At 38.8% G+C, this 21,913-nt stretch overlaps 1 protein-coding gene across 1 annotated transcript in view; it reads right to left on the bottom strand.

The window, feature by feature from the left end:
- Positions 1–3,358: 3,358 nt before the first annotated feature.
- csmd2 (CUB and Sushi multiple domains 2) overlaps positions 3,359–21,913 on the bottom strand; it is a 240,351-nt gene continuing 221,796 nt past the window's right edge. Inside the window, exons 58-72 of the mRNA XM_016675164.1 lie at positions 21,673–21,855; positions 20,189–20,365; positions 16,876–17,055; positions 16,550–16,723; positions 16,170–16,343; positions 14,643–14,716; positions 13,946–14,057; positions 13,579–13,758; positions 9,488–9,553; positions 9,181–9,342; positions 8,888–9,000; positions 8,131–8,218; positions 5,669–5,801; positions 4,093–4,270; positions 3,359–3,783 (exon numbers count right to left, since the gene is read on the bottom strand). Of these exons, the coding sequence (XP_016530650.1) occupies positions 4,111–4,270; positions 5,669–5,801; positions 8,131–8,218; positions 8,888–9,000; positions 9,181–9,342; positions 9,488–9,553; positions 13,579–13,758; positions 13,946–14,057; positions 14,643–14,716; positions 16,170–16,343; positions 16,550–16,723; positions 16,876–17,055; positions 20,189–20,365; positions 21,673–21,855 (1,976 nt within the window). The 3' untranslated portion in view covers positions 3,359–3,783; positions 4,093–4,110. The remainder of the gene's footprint in view (positions 3,784–4,092; positions 4,271–5,668; positions 5,802–8,130; positions 8,219–8,887; positions 9,001–9,180; positions 9,343–9,487; positions 9,554–13,578; positions 13,759–13,945; positions 14,058–14,642; positions 14,717–16,169; positions 16,344–16,549; positions 16,724–16,875; positions 17,056–20,188; positions 20,366–21,672; positions 21,856–21,913) is intronic.

Raw genomic sequence — 21,913 nt, 5'->3', positions numbered from 1 at the left:
GGAAAACGGCCAAATATTCCACTGGAACGGTCGAGATAAACGAGAGTCTTAAAAGTAATGAAATTGTCAAAGCAATTACTGAAGCACGGTGAAAATGACTGAGGGAACAATGCAATGACTGGTTTCAAGAGACTTGATTTCTAGGTAAAAAAAAAAGCAGTCTGTGTGATTTTTTTTGTTTGTTTGTTTAATTTTCCTTATTTGTAACAATGTGCAGGAAAAAAAGAAAAGAAAAGAATCGGTGTAGATGTTTCATTCTGCTTTTTAAGTGCTTTGATACCCTATTCTGAAAATAAATATGTGGTCAAGAATTTTACCAGTTTAATGGTTTCTGAGTTGGAACGCAAAATTAGAAGGAAGCAATCTTCCTTGAAGGAAATTCAACCAATATTCACCCCACCGACCACCGACCATCATCAGGTCTAACAGGTCTACATAAAACTCCTCTGGTCAGACTGGAACACACAAAGCAGATTCCCACAGATATATTTGATGACATTTCTGCTGTGTGTTGCACTAAAAAAACAAAAAGCAAACAAACTATATTTTCTGTAATTTTCTCCCCCAGCAGTGCCAGATAAGGAGTGTTAGCATTAAAGGCATAAACTATTTTTTCCCCTATATCACATTTATCATTTCCAATTTAATGCACGGCAGTAATCAGTATGCCAGCGACTCCCCCGCTGTCACAGCCTCCAGGCACGCAGCCTTCAACGTCTTTATGATGAGCAGAAAACAAAACAATTGAAACACTCTTCTTCTTTCAAAGGATGTTGCCGTCAGAAGTTAACTTGGAGGGAAAAGACCCGAGCGTAAATCCACAGGGAACGCCACGATGACTCATCCGCGCTTCAAACTCTGACGCCTTCATTTGAACATCTTGAACAAATTTCGCATTTTGCTCTTGCTTTTCCGAAGGCCAGGTGTAAGGAGCTACTATTGGTGGAGGATCTGTAAAGTGTTTTTCACAATTAGTTCGCTCGTCTCTAGTGGAAGATTAAATGTTGCAACAAAATTGTGGAAAAGTGAAGGAATTGCGGATAAACAATTCCTTCACTTGTTAAAATGATCATTATTAAAATGATAAGCTAAATCATTTTAGCTGATTTAAGCAATTTGATACATCTGCTAGATAAAACACCATCTGAGTGCATATAACCCAGCTAAACTTTTATAAGACAGATTAGAGGGTTTTCACTACTGATAGACTGGGAGACTTTGTTCTATTCGGGAACAAAACTGCAATATTTATTACATTTTCAGCTGGTGTGGTTCGCTTTCACACTGCACTATGTTAAACGATCCAAGCTCTGAAAAACCTGTTCACTCCCTCGCCTGTGGAGGCGCTGCACCTTGAACTACAAAAAAAACAAACAAACAAAAAAAAAAAACACTGAAGAACACACCAAGTGCAACTTCCTCCTTCGCAAAATTTAAACAAAATTGGAGGAGCTTCAGATATTAGCGGTTGTAGGATTTCTTGTTCGTGTTCGGTAAATGACGATGAGCCATTTCTACTTCTAGCGCTAGACACGCTTGTTTTGGTTGTATTCACCCAGAATGCACTGCACTATAGTCCACTGTCTGTTTTTTGGAACGGTCTCCGGTCCGCTTGCGTCCACATATGCATTCAAACTGCGATAGAGTTCACTTCAACCAAACAAACCGAGACCCAGGACCTTAGGCAAACCAGAGTTTGCTGTTTTTACATCGCATTAGATCACACCTCTCCAAACAAAATGGAATTTATAGGCAAATGAAATGGAGTTCAATTAAAGAGAACTACACAAGACTGGTGGCAATACACCCTATGCTTGTTGCCGATTTCTCAGTCAAACAATTTCTGTGTTGCTATGCTAAAGTTAGGTCAGTAGAGGATACCAGCTGTTCAGATGGCTGTGAGTCCACAGGGTAATTTCCAAACAGAACATGTAAGCATACCACCTTCATGCCTTTGGAGAAACGACAGCCTGTTGAATCATCCAAAAGTTTACTGCCCTCATGGTACAGCAGGCTGACCAATCGTAGCTGATGAAATGGATCAATACAGCCGGCAGCGTGTCGCAGTACAACATTAGTTCAGAATAAAGGAAGTTCTTCAACTCTCAAAGCTCTTGTGCAGTGACATTTGTGAAAGTGTAGCTTTTTGATATCTGCTAATAATGTGCTATATGCAATGGATATAAAAAAATTTTAAGTTGCCAAAATCAGCCAAATAGGGCTCCCTTTTTACTAGCTCTTAGCTACTTACTGTGCTAATAGTTTCCTCACTTCTGTAAAAACTTACTACAGATAAATGAGCTAATAATGCCAACACATTTTCCCCAGAATTTTGCCTAAAAACTGTCCCTTTATTCATAAACACAAGTAGCGCCAAATTTATGACAGAAAATAATCTGATTCTGGTCTTGGCTTTAAAGAAAAAAGGTGGAAGTATTGTTTTTGTACTTCTGAAATCCACTATTCATAGCAGAATGAGCCATGAGTTGATGCTGCAGCTTCGCCCTGAGATGTGGATGTGAGTGAAAAATGAAAGATGTAATGTCCCTAAAAGACTTATGTCCATGGAAATGCATCACACATTCTGTCCCCCATTTGAGAGAGGGATCATCTTTGACTTCTCAAGATAACTTCGGCTTGTTTGACACCTAATGAGTCTTCAGACACAACATTGTAATATAAATGTGTTTGAACCAGGAACAAACTAAAAATAGAAAAGTAAATGCTGCTGTTGACTGAACATTAGATTCTCAGTTCTTTTGTTTCACTCTACCTTCACTTGATGGGTTAGATTTATGCACCGTTGCTTTCTGATCGTTAGCCTTCCGGAAACCAAATGAAATGCTATCAAAACAAATAAAACCATCACGTTTTTGGTTAAAACCACAAATGCGTAGACATCTACGCAACACAGGCACTCTGTCCTCCTATAGCAGTCACACAGGCGCTCTACTCTCTACTGTTTATTCCAAACACCTAGCAACCTTTTAACCTTTTCTTCAGCCGCAGGAAAAGAAAAATAGGAGGAAAAGCACACAAAATAGTGATAAGAGTATGTTTTCGACATGGAATTGAAAACTACATCTTTAAACCTGCAGCCTTCCCATGGAACCTTATGACAGCCTCAAATAGCAGAGATCTGACAGATAACGGCGTTCCCAATTACTCATCTGAGAAAGCTGGCAGCATAAAACACAAGAAAGAAACGCAGAAAAAACAAACAGTGAAAACAAAATACAAAGTGAAAACGGAACGGATGAATTTCAACAGTTCAGAGAGTTTCTCTTAGCATCATACACACCGACCGACCGACACGTGGCTGCCCACCACACAGTGCACAGAGTTTTTTTTTTGTTGTTTTTTTTTTGTAAGCTACAGGTACATTTTATGACTTACACAAACTTCCCTTTGGGTTTAGGCGAAGGGCGGTGAGAAAAGTCATCACAGCTTTGCCTCCAGCAGTACTCCTGCCAGCTGCAGGTTCAGATGGAAGCTTTTTCCTTAGAATATGGAACATGATCAAGAAACCATGTAAAGTTACAGAGAGCCGTTTCACGTTGACCTTTGATTAAAAAAAAAAAAAGAAAAAAAAGTTGTTGCTCTCGTATTAGTCTCTTTTTTTTCTTGTTTCCTGCAGGTGCGAGGCTCCTCGACTGGAGATGTTACTTGAAGGTATTTCAGCAAATAAAATAATCTTTTTCTCGCCATCTGCACAAGGAATTACAGGTGTCCTCTGCCGGCAGCCAGCGGAGGTTGTGGCGCACCTTTCCTTCCTTCGACTGATTGAATGTTGCAGCGAACAAGATGAGCGTGTAAGAAGATGTTTGTTGTGGAAAATACGGATGAGCGATCAGATAAAAATTTAAAGAAAAAAAAAAAAGAATCCACACAAAATAGAAAAAAGAGAGAAAAAGAAACATAACCAGAATGATGGAGGACAATGAACATGGATGTAACAGAAAACAGATAAGATATCAGTATTAATCTGAAAGCACAGACTACATGCACTGAATATAAACAAACCTCATAATTAGAATATTGTTCTGTGCTTAGAAAAGCGGTGAGTTAAAGTGAAGTCTTCCAGATTCTTACCTCTGAAGGATGGTGTTGCTATACAGCGGTGCACACTGTGCTGACTGTGAACTCTGTCTCGTTGGCCATGATGTCAGTGGGTTGGATGTTGCGGTCGTACATGGGGTTCTCGAATGTAGCCCGACCGTTTGTGTTCTCGTGGCCCACGTAACCGTTGAAGGGAACTTTGGGTCTTCTTCTAAAACACGTAAAAAAAAAAAAAAACATCAGGAGAGTTTTATTCCTTATGAAGCATTAAAAGCTCTTTGACATGTTGCAGATTTTTTGCTGTTGTGACTTTTAAAATGTGTTTGTATCGGCGCATCCAGAGTGGGAGAGTTACAACTTGACTCTCATTACGTCTTCCCTCTTTCTCACCGTAAAGATCATGTTGATTTACTAATGTGCCTTATTCTACTGATTATAATGACATTAAGTTAATGTACTCTGAAATAAACACAGAGCCACGAAAACACACACATGTGCCGCCTCAGCTAGCATAATAGAAAATGGGACGAAAAATAACTATTTTCTTTGAAAATTGTTCACAAATAAAAATATGGAAAGTATGGCATGCATTTTTATTCAGACTCCTTCAATCAATACTTTGTGGAACAACCTTCCACTGTAATTACATCTTCAAATCTTTTGCAATACATGTGGACCATGCTTTTCATATCTGGAGTTATTTTTTTATTTTTTTGCCAATTCATTTTTAGAAAATTGCTAAAATAATAATAATAATTCGGTTGGACTCGATCGATGGAACCTTAATTTTCAGGTCTTGATACGAAGAACTTAAATCCACAATTGGATTCCATCCACATGTGTGCTTGTTTCCTCAAGACTTCTTTACTTTTCAACGGGAAAAAACAAAACAAAAAAAGATTTGTTGAACAGTTGTTTAGTTGACAGATGCTCCCAGCTGTGCAGTGGATTTCTGCAGCTCCTCCAGATTTACTGTGGGCCTCTTGGCAGCTTCTTTGATTAATGCACTAGTTGTCTGGCCAGAAATTCTACTTTTTTTCCCCCCACTATTTTATCCCTGATCCGTCTTCATGTGTTCCTTGGTGTTTTTGATGCTGTTTGCTAACTATTGTTCTCTAACTCACCTTTGAGGCCTCAACAGAACAGCTGGATTTTTAATGAGACTATGTTCAACACAGGAGAACTTTATTTTTTTTAATTAGTTGACTTTTGTAGACAATTAGTTCCAATGGATTTTACTCGTAGATCTCAGAGAAAAAGGGGGTAAATGCAAATACAAGCCAAGTGTTTTATTCATCAAACATTTTGAAAACTGCTGTACGTAGCTTTTTCTTTCCACTTAATCAAGATCCACTTTACAGTTTCAATTTATGGCTGATAATTTGTGGTTTCAGAATGTTCCTTGTTTAACATATGCAAGCAGTGTGTAGTGATGTGTGAATGTGTAGTGTGAAGAGCTACTTGGACTTGATAATAGTACAAGTAAAAGCCATACACCATTTAGTGGTTTAGATGTAAAGCAGGATGAACCCTCAAAATGTATCCTATATGAAATTGAAATTAGAGATAAAATTAGGGGGAAAAAAAGAAAAAAGCATCTCAGTCTTACCTGTGTTTATAGAGATAAAGAGCGAAGCCTGCAATGATCATTGCTATAAAAGGCACTAGAATGGCAGCTGCCACTGAACTGCTGTTGGAGGCAAAGTTGTAGCCAGGGTTGGCTCTACTGGGATCTAAACTCTCTGCAGAAAAAAAAACAAGAATACATTTTTACCAAATCAATCCTTTAATAGAACTTAAGCAATTTTTCTCATCTTCTACCAAAATTGACTGGTGATATAATAAGCACTTACACATGAAAATAAATTAAAATAACTTTTAGCGGCTGAAGAGTGTTACCAGGAGAACTGCATTTACACGCAATAAACTATGGCAGTAAACCTGATTTATGTACTTTTCTTCATGTTCACTTCTATGTGTTAATTTCATTTCGCCCCTTCCCCGGGGGAAAGTCAAATTCCATTATCCCAACAATGACTTTTAATTACTGGCATCAAAGGCCGGCAGCTATTAACTCATTTCAGATGTGTCATCTAATTTCTAAAGTTGTGTGTCTGCAAAAGCAACAGTGGACGAGTGACAAGCCCACCTGTTCGCCACAGAGTGCCAAAAAGCTCCAATAAAGGGCGGGTGACAAACAAGAAGGAATTGAATTAGGGGGGTTTTGGTGGCGTTTGCCAATCAACCCCCGCTGCATGAGCGCGGGGAAACACACACACAAACAGATGCACAAACACACTCGAGCAGAGAAACCGCTTTCGCCGTTGCGCCGCCACCGAGTTAAAAGAAAGCACAAAGTGTCGTCAAATTAAGCGGGATTACTTCCAAGATGTCTAACCCACCTTCCAGACACACATCTGGTGTTTTTCGTGTACACACCATGCTCATACAGATGAATACCCTGGCATCAGCCACGGCCGCCTGCAATAATACGGGGCTGTTTGCTTAATACGTGTGCTGCAACAGGGGGCGGGAGGACGCACCTGCTGCTCAGGCAACTTCCTTATTACAGGAGATTCTCACAGCCACTTTCCACAGAGCATACAAACACTTCATCTGTGTTGGCACCGCACACAATCGTGCCACGCACCAACGTACCACTCGTCTCTGCCTATACACATACAAACACGCAACGGGGGTGGACTAGGAATGTATTCTCAAGATCCTTCCATATTGGTATACACAAAAGTCAAATGAATGGATGTCTTTTTAATGTAGGAAGTGTGATGTAATGCAGTTTTGAACAAAACTTTGGGCTTTTTGGAGCAAATGTCATGACTAAGAGCCTTCTTTGCCTTAAAGTTCACTAAGTTTTCCCTCATCAGCAAGAAATGTTTTGAAGCATTTAAATCCCAGCTGGTCTGCAGTTCCCTCCAATAACCAACACACACCCCTATCAACATGCCTCTGGGGTAAATCTGACTGAAAACTTGAACACTCTTCTTGGTATAATTGGTAAAGCCCATTCAAACTGATTTGTGTTTTTGACCAGACTTGATTTGTTTAAGAATAATACATCCATATTCAATAGACTTGAAGAAAGTGCTGTTCCAGAAGCATAATACCTGCCTGCCTTGTTTTGCAGGAACACCAAATGTAAACATAAGACCCAGAAATGGAAAGACCATTGGTTAGGATGTTAGAAAACGCCCAGGAATCACCACAATGCTAAATCCTATCATGAACTGGGATTTGTTAGAAACTACATATCCACAGTGAAGCATGTTTTACATCACCCTGGACTGAAAAGGTGCCAACCTACAAAGTAGCACTTAAATTTGAGCAAATCTTAAATATTAACTTAAATCCCCAACTCTCCACACGGACCATGCAACAGCTTTCTAGAGAAACGTTTAAACAAGACAAAGAACTGTAATAGTGATAAGAAAAATATTTGGAGTGGTCAAGTTGTGGCTTCAAACCTAAAATCTCTGTAAAACATGGTGGTGGTAGACTCATGCTACCACCACCATGGTAGCATGAGTGCTAGTGCATATGGGTTGCTGGATGGATCCCTGAAGAAAGAGGATTGCCTCAAATTCAACTAAACTCATCGATTTCTCAATTTAAACTTGCATAGCTAAGGGTTACAACTACACATCCCTACTGGATTTGGAGTGGATACATTTGGCTAACATTAACCAGCAATGCCCTCAGTCTCACACATACTCAATATTATTAAATATGCTTAAAAGCAATTCTGCAAAAAAGAGAACTTTGCAAGACTAATGTGTGGATATAAAAATAGACATTAGTACTCATGTAGAAATATATTTAGCCATATATGTTTTGACAATATGTGGAAATTCCCCATCTAAAAGGAAAAGGCTTCAAATAAAAGGCCTGAAATTCAAAACATTTCTGATGGTGAGTGTACGGTATGTAAACCTTACACAAACATTGTATGAGCGGATTTTATTTGCTGCTGATAAAGCAACAGATGCAGAAGTGGTCTTCTCTTCAGAACCCGCCTTTCACAGGCTTCTGTAGCCAAGAGGAAAGTTCACTCACCCAGTCTTTGGAGACCAAATTGGCCAAAGCCTTTTCCTCTGACAAATCCCTGGTACACAAAAGCATTGGACGAGGAGATGTAGGACACCTAGTGAGAGAGGAATGGAGAAGAGACATTTTATGTGTCACGTCGTAGCTGTACAAAGGGGAGCACCATCAAAGTGTCAGCACTTGGTGCATGCAGAAAATGAAACATTGTGTCAAAAAGAGCTGAGAGGGACTGCTATGGCTGGCACTTCATGTGCCGTTTTCCTGCTCAAGATCACAAACAAACGCACTCCTTTGCATGGCACACAAACAAGAGATCCGCACAAGAGAAAAAAATTAACCATTAACCATTAAAGAAACCATTAAAACACTTCTGTGCGCATCTCGTAAAGTAGCACATAAAGGCACTTGGATTCACATGTACTGTGACCTGTTTTTTTTTTTTGTTTTGTTTTTTTTAATTAAATCAGAAGGGTGCGTGTGTGTGTGTGTGTGTGTGTGTGTAGGTGCCTGGGGTTGGGGGGTAGTACGGCAGAGAGAAGTGAGGGGGTCTGTCAAGTCCTGATTACCGAGCAATGATTTAACTGACATTTTAATTAAAGAGAAAACTCTCAGTGGGCCCTCCATCTCCCTAGAGAGACAAGGTTAGTTTGGATGTATGCTTTGCGCGCGGCTCACTATGAAGATGTGTGTTTAAGTGTAAGATGTAACATCTTTACAGAGACAAAGGAAGATGTTGTAATGAAGCCTACTTCAGGCTTGCACTTACATGTCCGTCCAGGGCCCAGTTGTCTATTTTAAACTTGTTCACAAAGATCTCCACAGGACCTCTGATCTGGTGAACTTGTAGAAGCAGCTGAGCTTCCTCCCTCTTATACGTTCCTGCAGGGAAAAAGAAAAAAAAAACCCACACAGATGGAGAAGACAATTATTTAAGAAAAAGGATCTGCCTTTACAATAATATTAATAATAAAAAAAGATTAGCTATTTGGCTAAAACTGCAACATTGATATCACAGAGAACCTTTTTGTAATGCTTCTTTAGAAATTAGCGGGTACTTACCTGCTAATTTAAGCTCAACCCCGCTGTGGTCGATCAGTGTCCCATTAACTCGGTTGCTAAAAGGTTCAAAGGCAGTGATGCTAAGCATGGCTGGCTGCTTCTTTCCCAGGTACTCATAGGAACCCCTCCAGAGGGAGTTTTTAGCAAACACACCACCGGGAACTGAATGAAACGTGTCAGTAAACAACAAGAGTTAGCTGACATTTTTGGAGTCTTAAATGGAGAGAAACTGAGCATATTATAAGCCTATATATATTTAAATATTATCTTAATGAATTAAACAACTGACTACCTTTAATTGTCTCACCTGGCAGTTTAGATGGAGGCTCCTGTACGGTGCCCACTGGGATTCTACCACTTGGCCGATTATCAGCTAAAAGCATAAACGCACACACAAAAGACAAAACTTTAAATGAGCCAAATCTCATGGTGTACCGTGTAATTTAGAGTAAGTGAAACTGAAAACGGTTTTGACAGCGATCCAAGGTTTCCTTAGTAAATTTGCTCTTAGCCAAGTGCCTTCTGGTGCTCAATGTATACGTACTTTTTATGCTGTTCCAAGAAAACTTGACTTATTAGATCAAAGGTCAGAAAAACCCCAAACCAGCCGATGAAAATGTGATGGTATGGCCATCTGAGTTGCATGCTATATCACGTGATGGACACCAGGAAATGTACTCTGTGCAAACCATTCATCAGACTTGTTCATCCATGCCCTTATGGACAAGGATGAGCAAGAGCACTGATGGACCGTCTTGTAGGAACATGTAGAGGCCATTTCCAAACTGCTCCCACAAGGTGAGCAGCCGGAGTTAATCCAAAATGTCTTGGTATGCTGACACATTAGGATTACCTTCATTGGAGTTTAAGGGTCTATCCCAAATTTCAAAAGTGACCCTGTGTAATAATCCGTCTGGAGCAAACTTTTCATTTGACACAATGCAGCCAGGCTTCTCCATTGCTTTGTCAGACAGATATAAAATGTTTCTCTCCATTGTTCTAGGGCCTTTTGGCAGAATGCTTTAGACCGGTGCATCCAACAACTTCAAATCAAAGACTGGGATGTAGCTGCTTGAGGGGAGAAACCCATCCCTGAAGCTCTGTACAAGCCTTCTATGCCTTTTTTGAATTTAACTTTCTTCAGTGTTTAATACTTGTTCCATCTGTCATCCTACTTCATCACACAAGGCTGAGGCCACCAGAGAATCAAGAATATGTCATTTTTCTGAACATCATGAGTCTTTACTGTATTTATTGCTTTTACTGTAACTCGTCATAATGTGTTACTGTTTAAATATACAGATAATGTACAAATAGTTGATGTAAATACTGTTTTTCAGCTGCATCTTTCACTAATCACTGCCTCATCCCTTGGTGATTATTGTTTGTTCGCTGCTTTTGATATTAATTTCGTAATTGCATCTGAATTAATGTTCTAAAATTATTGTGCATATGTTTGGACTGCTTCCTTGTGCCTTCAAGTAACCCCTAGGTGATAAACAAGGTTTTACTGAATTGAATAAGTTATTGACTAACTTTTTCTTTCTCCCATGTCAACAGAAATATTTGTAATATATTTACTGAGAAAAGCTCCGACATAATCAACACTAATTATAGGTTCTGTACAGCCTGAAAATCTGAGCTTATACGAGGACAAAGAGGTGGATTTATTTTAGGTTAAAAAGGTTCACGTAAAGTTGATATTTTTATAAACTTTACTTGAAATATAGATCTAAAAGGCAACAATACCCGCATCTCCAGCTGACAAGTAATAACACCTTTGGTGGCCAGAGTGAAGGCTGATTCTGACGGGGCCTGTCTCGTGTCAAAAAGAAACTCGAGTACCCCCCACAGGGTTTTGGCTAAATCAGATAGACAGTTTCACAGCTTCAATGGAGGCACTTTAATAATGCCTTAAAGCTCACAAGGGACCACAAGACCACATCGCTGTAGTAAACATACACCCACACTGATAAACAGAAGGAAAAAGGCTTTTACTCACAACCGCAACCAAAGACGGCTATTCCGATGACATTTTACATCTGTAAACAGCCACTGAGATGCACATAAATATAAATACAAAATAATGCTCCCATGCTTTAACTTTATTAGCTGCCAGGTCTTTTGAGCTGCCTTTCCATCATTGTGCCCACAGGCTATGTTTATGTCCTATATGTACAATGACCAGTTCTCTACCTTGCCTTTACTCTTTATGGTCCAGTCTCAAAAAAAGTCCCCAACCCTGGATATTTCACTAACAACTTCACAAGGAATCCATCTCATGACTATCTACCTCCGTTATATCATTCTTCTTCAACCATTAGTATTTTGCTACCCTAGATAATTGTGTGTTGATTACTCTTTTTTTTTTCTCTCCTTTCATATGCATTTAACTTGATGCTTTGGAGAGTCCTGATAGCAGTCTATTAGCCTGCTAGAACTTGTTAGGGAAGTCGTGCCATTTGTAAGACGTACATCTACTCAACCAGATCAATAGGAAGCATTGGCCTATTCAGGTTTTGCACCTTTGCTAATCTTTCAAAGCTTGTAGATTCGTTTATCAGTGTAAGGGTGTTGGGCTTCAAGCAATCTATAATAGCATGATGGATGGATCATCCTACTCTGACATGTGTCTCAGAATACAAATTGAGCAACAGCGCTATTCATTCACATTAGACTCCCCCGGTTTTGTCATTATGTCCAGTTAGCATAAGGATAACTGAAGATATATATATATACACACATATATATATATATAAAACTCGGTGAATCTTCCAAGTATACAGAAACTAAAAACAAGCCATCAGTCAAATGCGTAGTACAAATGCAGATATTTGGGCATTTTATTCATTTTAGCAGGATTGTTTCTATATCGTCCGGCGTCACAATCAATTTTGTGCAAGTTCACCCGTCATAAAAAAAAAAAAACTAGTTATAAATCCAGCTCACACAGCTTAAAGCTATCAATTCATGTTTGTGGGTCACTACTTATAAATGTTTAAATTCACAATTCTAACATGAACTCATTAAAGCGTGCCGGTTCCTTATTATTATTTTTTTTAATGAGATAGTCTCAAAAAGAGCTGTTAAAGGATTTTCTGCATCAATAAATAAAATCTTTCAATCACTGCACCACATTTGCAATATAGTCTGTCAGATTTGTTTGCATGAGTTTGCTCCTCATTTCTTTAAGGCCGACTGTGAAAAAAATATATATTGCATTTACTTCAGAAGGTATACCGATTTAAGAGGTTCCAAGTTTATAGAAAATATTAACACTTGTCAGTGTGCTCATTTCAAACATATTAGTACACAGAGCCACAACCCTGCATTAGTCAGAACCCGTTAGGCCACATGGACATCAGAGGCAGAAGGATGCTGTGAAATGCTGGTTCAGAGTGGCACCACTTTAATTAGGATACTGTGAAACATTAGCTTTGATGAGGAATGCGCTTTCTGAGTAACTTTTTGAAAAATGCAGAGATTTTGATCCGCCTATTTGGTGCGGAAGAATGCATGGCAGCGAATAGTTGGGATAAAAGTTGACTATTTACAGAGGGCTAACAGTAGACTAAATATATTGTTCAGTATAGTTCAATCAAGAAAAGCAAAAAATAAAATAAAATAAAATAAAATAAATCACTTTGGTCATCAGTAAACCTTTTTTTATTATTATTTTTGAAACTCATTAGATTGGTCAGTTCTACACTTTCAATTTTTCAAAAGTGTCAGAACATTATATAGAGATTTGTTTTGATTTTTTTCCCCAATGAATGAAGTAGTGTAAACAGACAAACGATGGATTATACAACTTAAAAATGGATCATGTTGATGTTTAGAATTTTTTGTTAAAGACTGTCCAATTTTTAGAAAAAAAAAACAACAAAAAACATTTAAATCACTTCAATGATTTTGATACTTTGTCAGCAAAGTTTACCAGCTTTACCTTAATGCAGAATCCACAGCTGTAGGGAAAAAAGCTTAAATAAAAGTTTAAAAAAACGTGGCAAGCATGCATAAATTTTGTCCAGGGAGTGAACCCTACCAACTAAGATCTTATAGGCATTTTAAGGTTCACTGACAATATGTGCCGGTAGGAACTATAATACTCCCAGTCAGATGGTGGCACCAAACACAGCTAATAAAAGACAAGAACAGTTCAGATCACAAGCAGGAGGAAAACAATGACAGTTGCTTTTAAAACAAAATACAGGGAGCAGACATCTGCCGTTTTCCTCCACAGCTACAAACGCCTCTTCTTCTCTCAGTAAACAGCTTATACACCAGCACTTTATTGCCACCTTGGAGTAAAGAGTGAAAACTGCACCCATGTTTTCAATTATTTAATCAAGTACATCTCCATACTGTTTTACAGACGTAACACAACCATGTCCGTACCTGCACACAGTGGTGGTTTCCCTGACCAGCTACCGTCGGACCTGCAGGTTCTGTGTTCTGAACCCCCAGCCAAGTAGAAGCCAGGCTGACATGTATAGATCAGTGTGTAGCCAAGGGATGGCAGTTCAATGGCTCGAACATCAGACTGAGCAGGTAGCTCTGGCTGGCTGCAGTGGTGGGCTGGAGAGGGAGAGAGGGGAATCCAATTTCAAAGGGAACAAAAAAGAAAGCACTAAAAATAGCATAAATGCAACATGTAGGCAGAAGGTTGTGAGAAATGCTTGAATGGAGGGCATATTAATTCACGGTTAAATATTGCTAGATGTGTTTTGCGTTTCGTTTTCAGAGCAAGTGGTTGCGTGCTTACAGATGCACTCGGGTTGAAATCCACTCCAGGTCAGGTTGGGCAGACATGTGCGCGAAATAGAGCCCTGCAGTAGGTAGCCCTTTCTGCAGTTAAAGAACACAGTGCTGCCAATCTGTAGCAGAAAGCATAGGAAAAAAGGATTATATGAATTTGCATACTTTTTTTTGCAATCGGTTGAACCGGATTTTATTTTGTGATTTCACAGTAAAGAAGAATGAATGCAAAAGCACACAGTGGACTTTTTAGAATATTTCTATGGACAAATCTGAAAACTCACTATGTCAATTATTAAAACCCACTAAAGGCTGGTTGCGTCACTAGGCTGTCTGGTAAAGAGTTTTGTTGATGACCATTTTACATCTTGGCAGATGAAAATTGGCATCCCTTTAACAGTTTCTGTCATGTTTCTAAATGATCAGAAAGTTCGTTCTGCAAAAATATTCCGGGCTCCTGATGGCGTCTACGGCAGGCCTGGAGGGACAATGTGTTTTCTTATACCATCAATACTGCATTAATCATTCTTCACCCTCTTCACCCTTGCAGTCCAAGCTGACAAAAACAGCTTGCATTACAAAACAAAGGGGAAGCATAGACTGTAGTACAAAGGAAGGGGGGAAAAAATGACCTTTTAAAATTTAATTGGATTTTTTTTGTTCAAAATATAAACTCAATTTCCTGTGTGACAACATTTTCACACCTGGTAGCCTTGGCTGTTGTTCTGATTTCCAAAGAGTGGAATGCCAGGGTCACCACAGGTTGTGTGACTCGGATCTGAAAAAAACAAAAAAAAAACAAAACAAAAAAAAAACTATAGTGAGCTCACCCATTTGACATCCATCCATTCATCCATCCATCCATCATGCACGCTTATGGATGCAAGGTCATGAGAGGCTCGAGTTCAACCCCAGTAGTCGGTACTGTTTTTTCTTCTGTTTTTCAATTTTTTCTTACGTGATGATATCAAATTTGAAGGGTATATCTTAAACAGTAAACCCCACAAATTAATTTTGATATTTAAACTCTCAGGCCTGTTAAGCAGAAAGGATTTCTATTGTTTTTATTTATTTTATTTTTTTGTGCAGTTGAGAAAAAATCTGAATATTTTACTATTTGATACATTATTTTTGGAAGCAAAACATTACCTCAAGATAAGCTAAGGTAAAAAGACATAATGCAATTTGACTTGATGGAGTTATAATCTAGAAGCTTTGCAGGAAGTTATTTTTTTTTTCCTGCTGAGTTTTCAAAATATGCCACATTAAAACTGTCGCGCAACAAATTTAATGGTGGTTGTAAAATTTAGGTAACTTATGTTATAATATCCAAACTGTTGGGATAAGCACTACTGCATGATTAAAGGAGGGAAAGTTCTTTGAATTTCATCTTCAACTTGATTGTTACCATTAGGCAGTGCTTCTTAAGTGTTTTTTATATGCAGTAATCATTATTTGTCCCTGTTAAAAGGTGCTTAGACGTGTTTTATGGCATCATAACTGCAGACGTCTTTTATGGTACAGCTCTAATAACACCATGTTGTTGAGTCGTATTTTAGAACCATTTTTCAACCACTCCATATATGTGCAGGTAAAAGCAATGGCATTCAATTCCATCCAATATTTGCTTGGGCCGGCGGTTTACAGAATTTTTTTATTTTTTTTTTTAAGCTGATCGATTTTGAGTGGGAGAATAGAAATAAAATTCCTCCCTGAAGTTTCAAGTAGAGAGCTGTAAAAAGAACTTGTCTCCTTTCAGAAGATAATGCATAGCTGCTATATTTTAGGGTTTTTGAGTGTTCCTGACTTGTTTAATTCATCTATGCCACTGTATCTCACTCCAGTTTAGAAAAAGAGTTTGAATAGGCCACACCGCTTGTTCTGGTGTGTGCAAAACAAGTACGAAAGATGTAAAATAATAATAATAAAAAGAGTTATTGCTACAAAAATACATAGTACCCAAGATCTTTAACTACTAGTTGATTTGGGTAAAATATTCAACCTGGGATGGAGATTTCAAAAATACTTTTGAGGGACTAAGAAGCAGATTTTTATATGTAGATATAAATACAGCCACATAAAAAAATTGAAGGTGCTGTTATAACTGTTGGATAACTGTGTTGTAGTATAACTGTGTTGTAACACAGTTATAACTACAACAAAATGATATTTACAACACTCGCCTTCTTTTATGACGTGCATCATTTGGACCCACAACTGTGTTAGTTTACCTATGCAGGAGGGCTGTGTGCCGCTCCAAGTGCCATCGTACTGGCAGTACCTCCTGGCCGAGCCAACCAAGATGAGGGGAGGATTGCAAGAGAACGAGACAGATGAAAGATAGGTGAAACCGCGGTCCTCCCTTCTGCCTTGATCTGGCATTCCTGGGTCTCCACAGAATACAGCTGTAACAAAGCAATGGGGGGAGACGGAGAGAGAGAGAGAGAGAGAGAGAGACATAACATTAGGTGACCTGCAACACATGTTGGGTTTTAATTAGATTCTCAAGAGGGTAAGACACATCCTGCAGGATATGAACATGCATAGATGGGAGTGACAATCTCAGAAGCTAATCATAATATGTAAAGTATTTCAGTGGGGTGCCACTTACGGAAACACTGTGGTTTCTCGCCGCTCCAGTTGCCGTTGCCCTGGCATGTTAACACAGTGGGCAGGGACAGCTGATAGCCTTGGTTGCAGGAGTAACTTATGCTCGAGCCCCAGGTCAGGTCTGAACCCACAACCTGTCCGTTTGGGATGAGCGGTGGTGGACCACAAACAATTGCTGCAAGGAGGAAAAGAGTTTTTAAAAATGTATATATTTTTCGAATGTAGTCCATCTTGTTGGGTAAAGCAGCGAAAAAAAGGAAAATCTAAACAGAATGGAAACAAGAAAGAAACCACCCATTTTGTTCATATTATAGAACACTAATCTACCTTTACAGAGCGGCTTGGTGCCATTCCAGGTCCGATCCTTGGTGCAGATGAGAGAAGAGGCTCTGTCAGCATCCATGGTGTATCCAGGAGAACACTGGAAAGCGACGGTTCGGTTGTAGGTGAAATCATTCCCAAATCTAACTCCATTGGCTGGCACTCCGGGATCGCCACAGTTGATTACTGTGGCGACAAAACAATAGAAAACGAACAGGTAAAAACTTAAAGGAAAATATAACACGTCTTTTTCTGCATCTTTCAATCTCACTGCATCTATGACACATTATGCCGATCATATATTTTATTGCTTCGTTAACAGCAGGTTTTTTTTTTTTACTGTTCACTCGTCAAATAGGAAACTTGCAAAAACAAGGAAGGGCTGAAGGAAGGACAAACTGTAGGGAGGGAAAAGATTTGTAGAAAGAAAAAGTAGATGCAAGGATGGAAGGAAAGCAGGAGAGTTTGATGTATGCATTTCTTTTAAATAAAAAAAAAAATCGGTAAAAACATCTGGTTGGAGGAGTTTATTTTCAGAGTTTCTGTTATCTACAGAGGATGATTCTGAGACACAAATAAATATGTCTGTGCTTATCTTATCAGGAAATTACTTATGTGAAATACCGGTATTAATAATTATGCAATAATGGAGTTGCAAAGTTAAATAATTACTTAATAAAATTTAATACCAAACAATTTCTGCGTGTCTTAATCAACAGTTAGCACTTTATTTTAGGAAATCCCTGTTCTTCAGGTATTATTCATACTATACATCAAAAGCAGCACGATGTACTAAATCTTGTAAACATGTAACTTTACATTTGCTCCATGGAGCTGCTGCAAACCCCCCCACAGTTTTTCTTGACTGTGTTACATCACACTGCAGGAAAAACTGAGTCAAAAAGTAACACCAGTGAGGATTCCACTGTGTTAGTGAAATGTAGTGCAACTCAGCTTTATTGGTAAATGTCTACACAGGAAAAAAAAAACAACAACAAAAAAACACAGGGGACTTGACATCTAGCAGACAGATGCCTTGGGACAACAGCGAATTGTTAATGTGTACATCCCACATGTTCAAGAACAACCAGTAAGTAGGACAAGGAAACTAAGCGTCTTTGAAGTGTTGCGCTTTCCCTTGAACCAGAAAGCACTTATTGTCTATCAGGCTGTTAGGATGCTTTTAGAACAAGCACAAAGCCTTTCTAAGGTTGTCTACGCAGTAACAATAAAGTGCAAAAGACTGCACAGACATGCTTTGTCCTGGCTTAACAATGCAATCCAAATATGGTGGCAAGTCCACCAACTGCAAAATTAAGTCGCATTACGTCGGCATCGTCAAAACAGAGGAGAGCGCAGACCCCTCACCACTTCACGGTTGCCTTACTTTCAATAATGCTTTCGGATCCACAGAGATCATTTAAACGCAGAAAAATATTTTGTCACACAGTTGTAACAAGTAACTGCACAATCATGAAACTCTGAGCTTTGAAATCCATTGTGGTTCTGCTTAAGGTTTAATCCTCTCCACTGAGAAGACTGGCTGACCTCTATTTACTAGGGGCTCTTGGCTCTGTACAGCAGTTCTGTGCCTTTTCAGAGATGTATTGATAATGAACTGTCACGTCACGCCTTTCGAAGGGATCATGATGCGTTTCCTGCCAGAGAACCACATATTCTTAAAACTGTCACCTATGCCAGAAATTTCCATAACCATCATTTTCTTTTCTATTTGTTTTTTTTTTTAATGCACTGAAACAAATGCTCCCTTTTTCTATAACTGTAATGTCTTTTATACAGACTGAATTGCAGATTCAGTGGGTTATTCATTTCTTTTTACATATAGGCTACAAGTCTGGAAAATATGTCTCAGATTGGTATTCAGCAACCTTTAGGCTCACACCCTATGATCAAATAAAGTGTAACCAATTACCTTTAGAAGTCATATAATCAGAAATCAAAGTTAATTGTGTATAATTCAATATCACTATAAATACTGGTGTTCTAAGAATACCTCAAAGGTTTCCTAGACAACTTTAGGGAATAATAGCCGTAATAAATACCAAGGAACACACCAGAAAAGTCAGAGGAAATGTTAAAAAAAACAACAAAAAAAAACATGAGTGGCTAAATTCACAATTTCTCAAGCTTTGCACGTCTCAGAAAATTGCCCAATCAGTCTTTTGAAAAATGGAAAAAAGGCATGGCACAACTGCAAACCTACCAAGACGAGAAGAACATAAATATGTGAATCAGTCAGGGAAACTTGTCATAGTTGACTGGAAGAAAGAGAGGGGGTAAACACAAGGGAGCCCTGAAAGAAAGAACACCTGTTGGATGCTGCTCCATGTAGGAGAGTGGGTCCAATCATAGAACACACTGAAATCTAAATGCAGCAATTCTTCAATGTTGCTGTTCACTGGAATTTTTAATCCAGTCTTATGTTTGAGCTATTTGACAAAGAAATCTCCAAAATGTGTAAAGCTGATAGAGACACATCTCAAAGTCTTGAAACCATGATGACAGTGCACAAGATAGTTCTGCAAAATATTGACATGGTGCTCAATACATAATGATTCCAACACTTTTCAGATTTTCTTTAAAAATAAAAAGCATGACATTTTTTCTTTTACTTCTATTACTTCTTATTATGTGTTGGCCTTGCACAAAATATCCATTAAGATACTCTAAGGTTTGTGGTTGTGACTTCACAACAAGGTTGTAGAATAGTTTTACAACCCACTGTCGCTTAAGATTATTAACATAAATATTCTAACATAAAGGATTTGGGGATTTTCAATGCATTAAAACAAAAGAGATCCCTGTGCGTTCATACTTCCACATATTTAATGAAACGTGTCTCTTAAAAAGTTGCCTACAATATAAAATAATACAAATCTACAAACGACTTCCTTGGTTGGGTGGGTCCATTATCTCGGCATGTTTTTCAGCGCTCTACCATCTAAAGACAACTCAAAACACTACTTTTAATAAGATTTTCTCCACAGGAGGGATTTTTCTGTGGTTGAAATGCTGATGACAGAAATGTTAATGATAGAAACAGTTTTTGTGAGAGAGGCTTTTCCAACAGATCAACTCTGGTGCTAGTTTAGATACGCTGCTAACTTGACAAGTTAGCATTTGAACAGAGACCTGCAGAGATCTGTTCTCTGTTCTGTTCAAATGCAATATTCATGCATTTGAACAGAGACCTAAGTAGCAAAGTTATTATGCAAAACAGGGCATAATTCTTTCAATCTGTATGGATAAGCACAAAGACGAAGTCACTGTGATTGTGCATCTTTGGGCTGTTAATTACCTGAGCACTCTGGCATGTTGCCCGTCCAGGTCCCATTCACAGTGCAGTGTCGGGTAAGCAGTCCAGTAGAGTAGTACCCTTCCCTGCAGCTGTAAGTGATGGATCTGGAAAAAGTCAGTCCGTCGTGAACAAGGATCTGGGCATTTCGTGGAGTTCCTGGGTTTCCACAGGAAATTACTGTTGAGAAAAATAGAAGAGCAGAAGACAAGAACAACCAAGATGAAAGAACAAATTCTGAAGGCAAATGCTAAAGGTACTGATGCTAACATATTAAAAAGAAAGAAGTCTTTTTTCTTATCAAGATAATGGCCTAAAGCCATTCACATAATTGTGACAAAAGTTGACTTGTCATAGTTGATTTGTTATAATGTCTTTATTATTCAACAAAGATGTTTCTCAATGCCATTTATTCTCAGTTAGCTCCAAATTTAGTCTGAAAACCTTCCTGATCAGTTTTTTTTCCTTGTTTGTTTTCAATCTGTCCACTTCTGACACAATCACATTTTTGTGCATCCTCCTTTTTAAGTAACTCTCCTTTGATGGACACACTCTTTTACGCAGAAAATCCCTTGGTGTCTGTCCAGCCGCAAGCGATAGTTGTGTTCATTACAGTCTCCAGTTTGCCCCAGGCCATCAGAACCCCAGGGGCATCGCCCTCCCATAATGACCAGATGTAGCCTGGCCCTTGAAGTCCCTGCCAACTGAGAACAGGTGGGCAACCTAGGCTATTGAGCATAACACACAGAGAGAAGCAAGGGGCAGTTGTGCTCCAGGATGGGGGTAGAGGTGCGGGGTGAAGGAGTACAGAGGGTTGTCGAGAGCTTCACCGGACACGGTCTATAAAACAGCAGATGATTGTGGGAAGGCCCCATATCAGACAAATATTTTTCTTGTGTCTTCATAAAAAATAATGCAAAGCTCCGCAATAAACTTTTTGATCTCGCAAGGCATTAACTGCTGTGTAGTTCATTAATTTGTAAAGAAAAACTTGCTTTCAGTTTGTTTATCCACTGAATTTCATTTAAATTGTTCACACATATGCACAGAAATAACCAATTTAATTTTAATTTTAGATGTTCCCTTACACTAAACCTGACATCACTTGGACATGTTGCAAAAATTTTACATGGGTAATTAAAGGAAAAGTTTATATTAAAGCAATCACTTTTGAGTGAGACAAATGTGCATGTAAAATTATTCCTAAACAAAACAAATGCCTTTTTACACATCCTCACATAATTTGCCAGCATTTTTAAAATAACATTAAACTGCTGGTTTACCCCAAAATGCCCTTGTTCCTCTGATAGTAAATCCTAAGCCAGAATATTTAATGCTTCTGTAAGATTGTGGGTCTTCAAGTGTGTTTTCCTGTGGATGTTTCCAGAATATCACCTCGATCAAAGCTCGTCGCCATAGCAAAGCACCGGAAGTTCAAGTAACTGCAAAGTGGAAAAACCTTGACAAATACAATACAAATGTCTTACCATGACACTCCGGTTGTGTTCCCCTCCAGGTACCGTTGGAAAAACATGTTCTCTCTGGTGACCCCTTTAGGACGTAACCAGGTTCGCAGCTGAAACGTACAACACTGCTCACGGTAAATTCATCTCCAAGACGAATGCCGTGGACAGGTACGCCTGGATCTCCACACAGACCATTTGATTCCCCTGCAAGGACAAAGCAAAAAAAAAAAAAAAAATCACATACATATGACATTTGTTAATG

Source organism: Poecilia formosa, unplaced genomic scaffold (genome assembly GCF_000485575.1).
Source record: "Poecilia formosa unplaced genomic scaffold, Poecilia_formosa-5.1.2 Scaffold107, whole genome shotgun sequence".
In the NCBI taxonomy this organism is placed as follows: domain Eukaryota; kingdom Metazoa; phylum Chordata; class Actinopteri; order Cyprinodontiformes; family Poeciliidae; genus Poecilia; species Poecilia formosa.
This window is presented reverse-complemented; position numbering and strand designations above follow the sequence as displayed.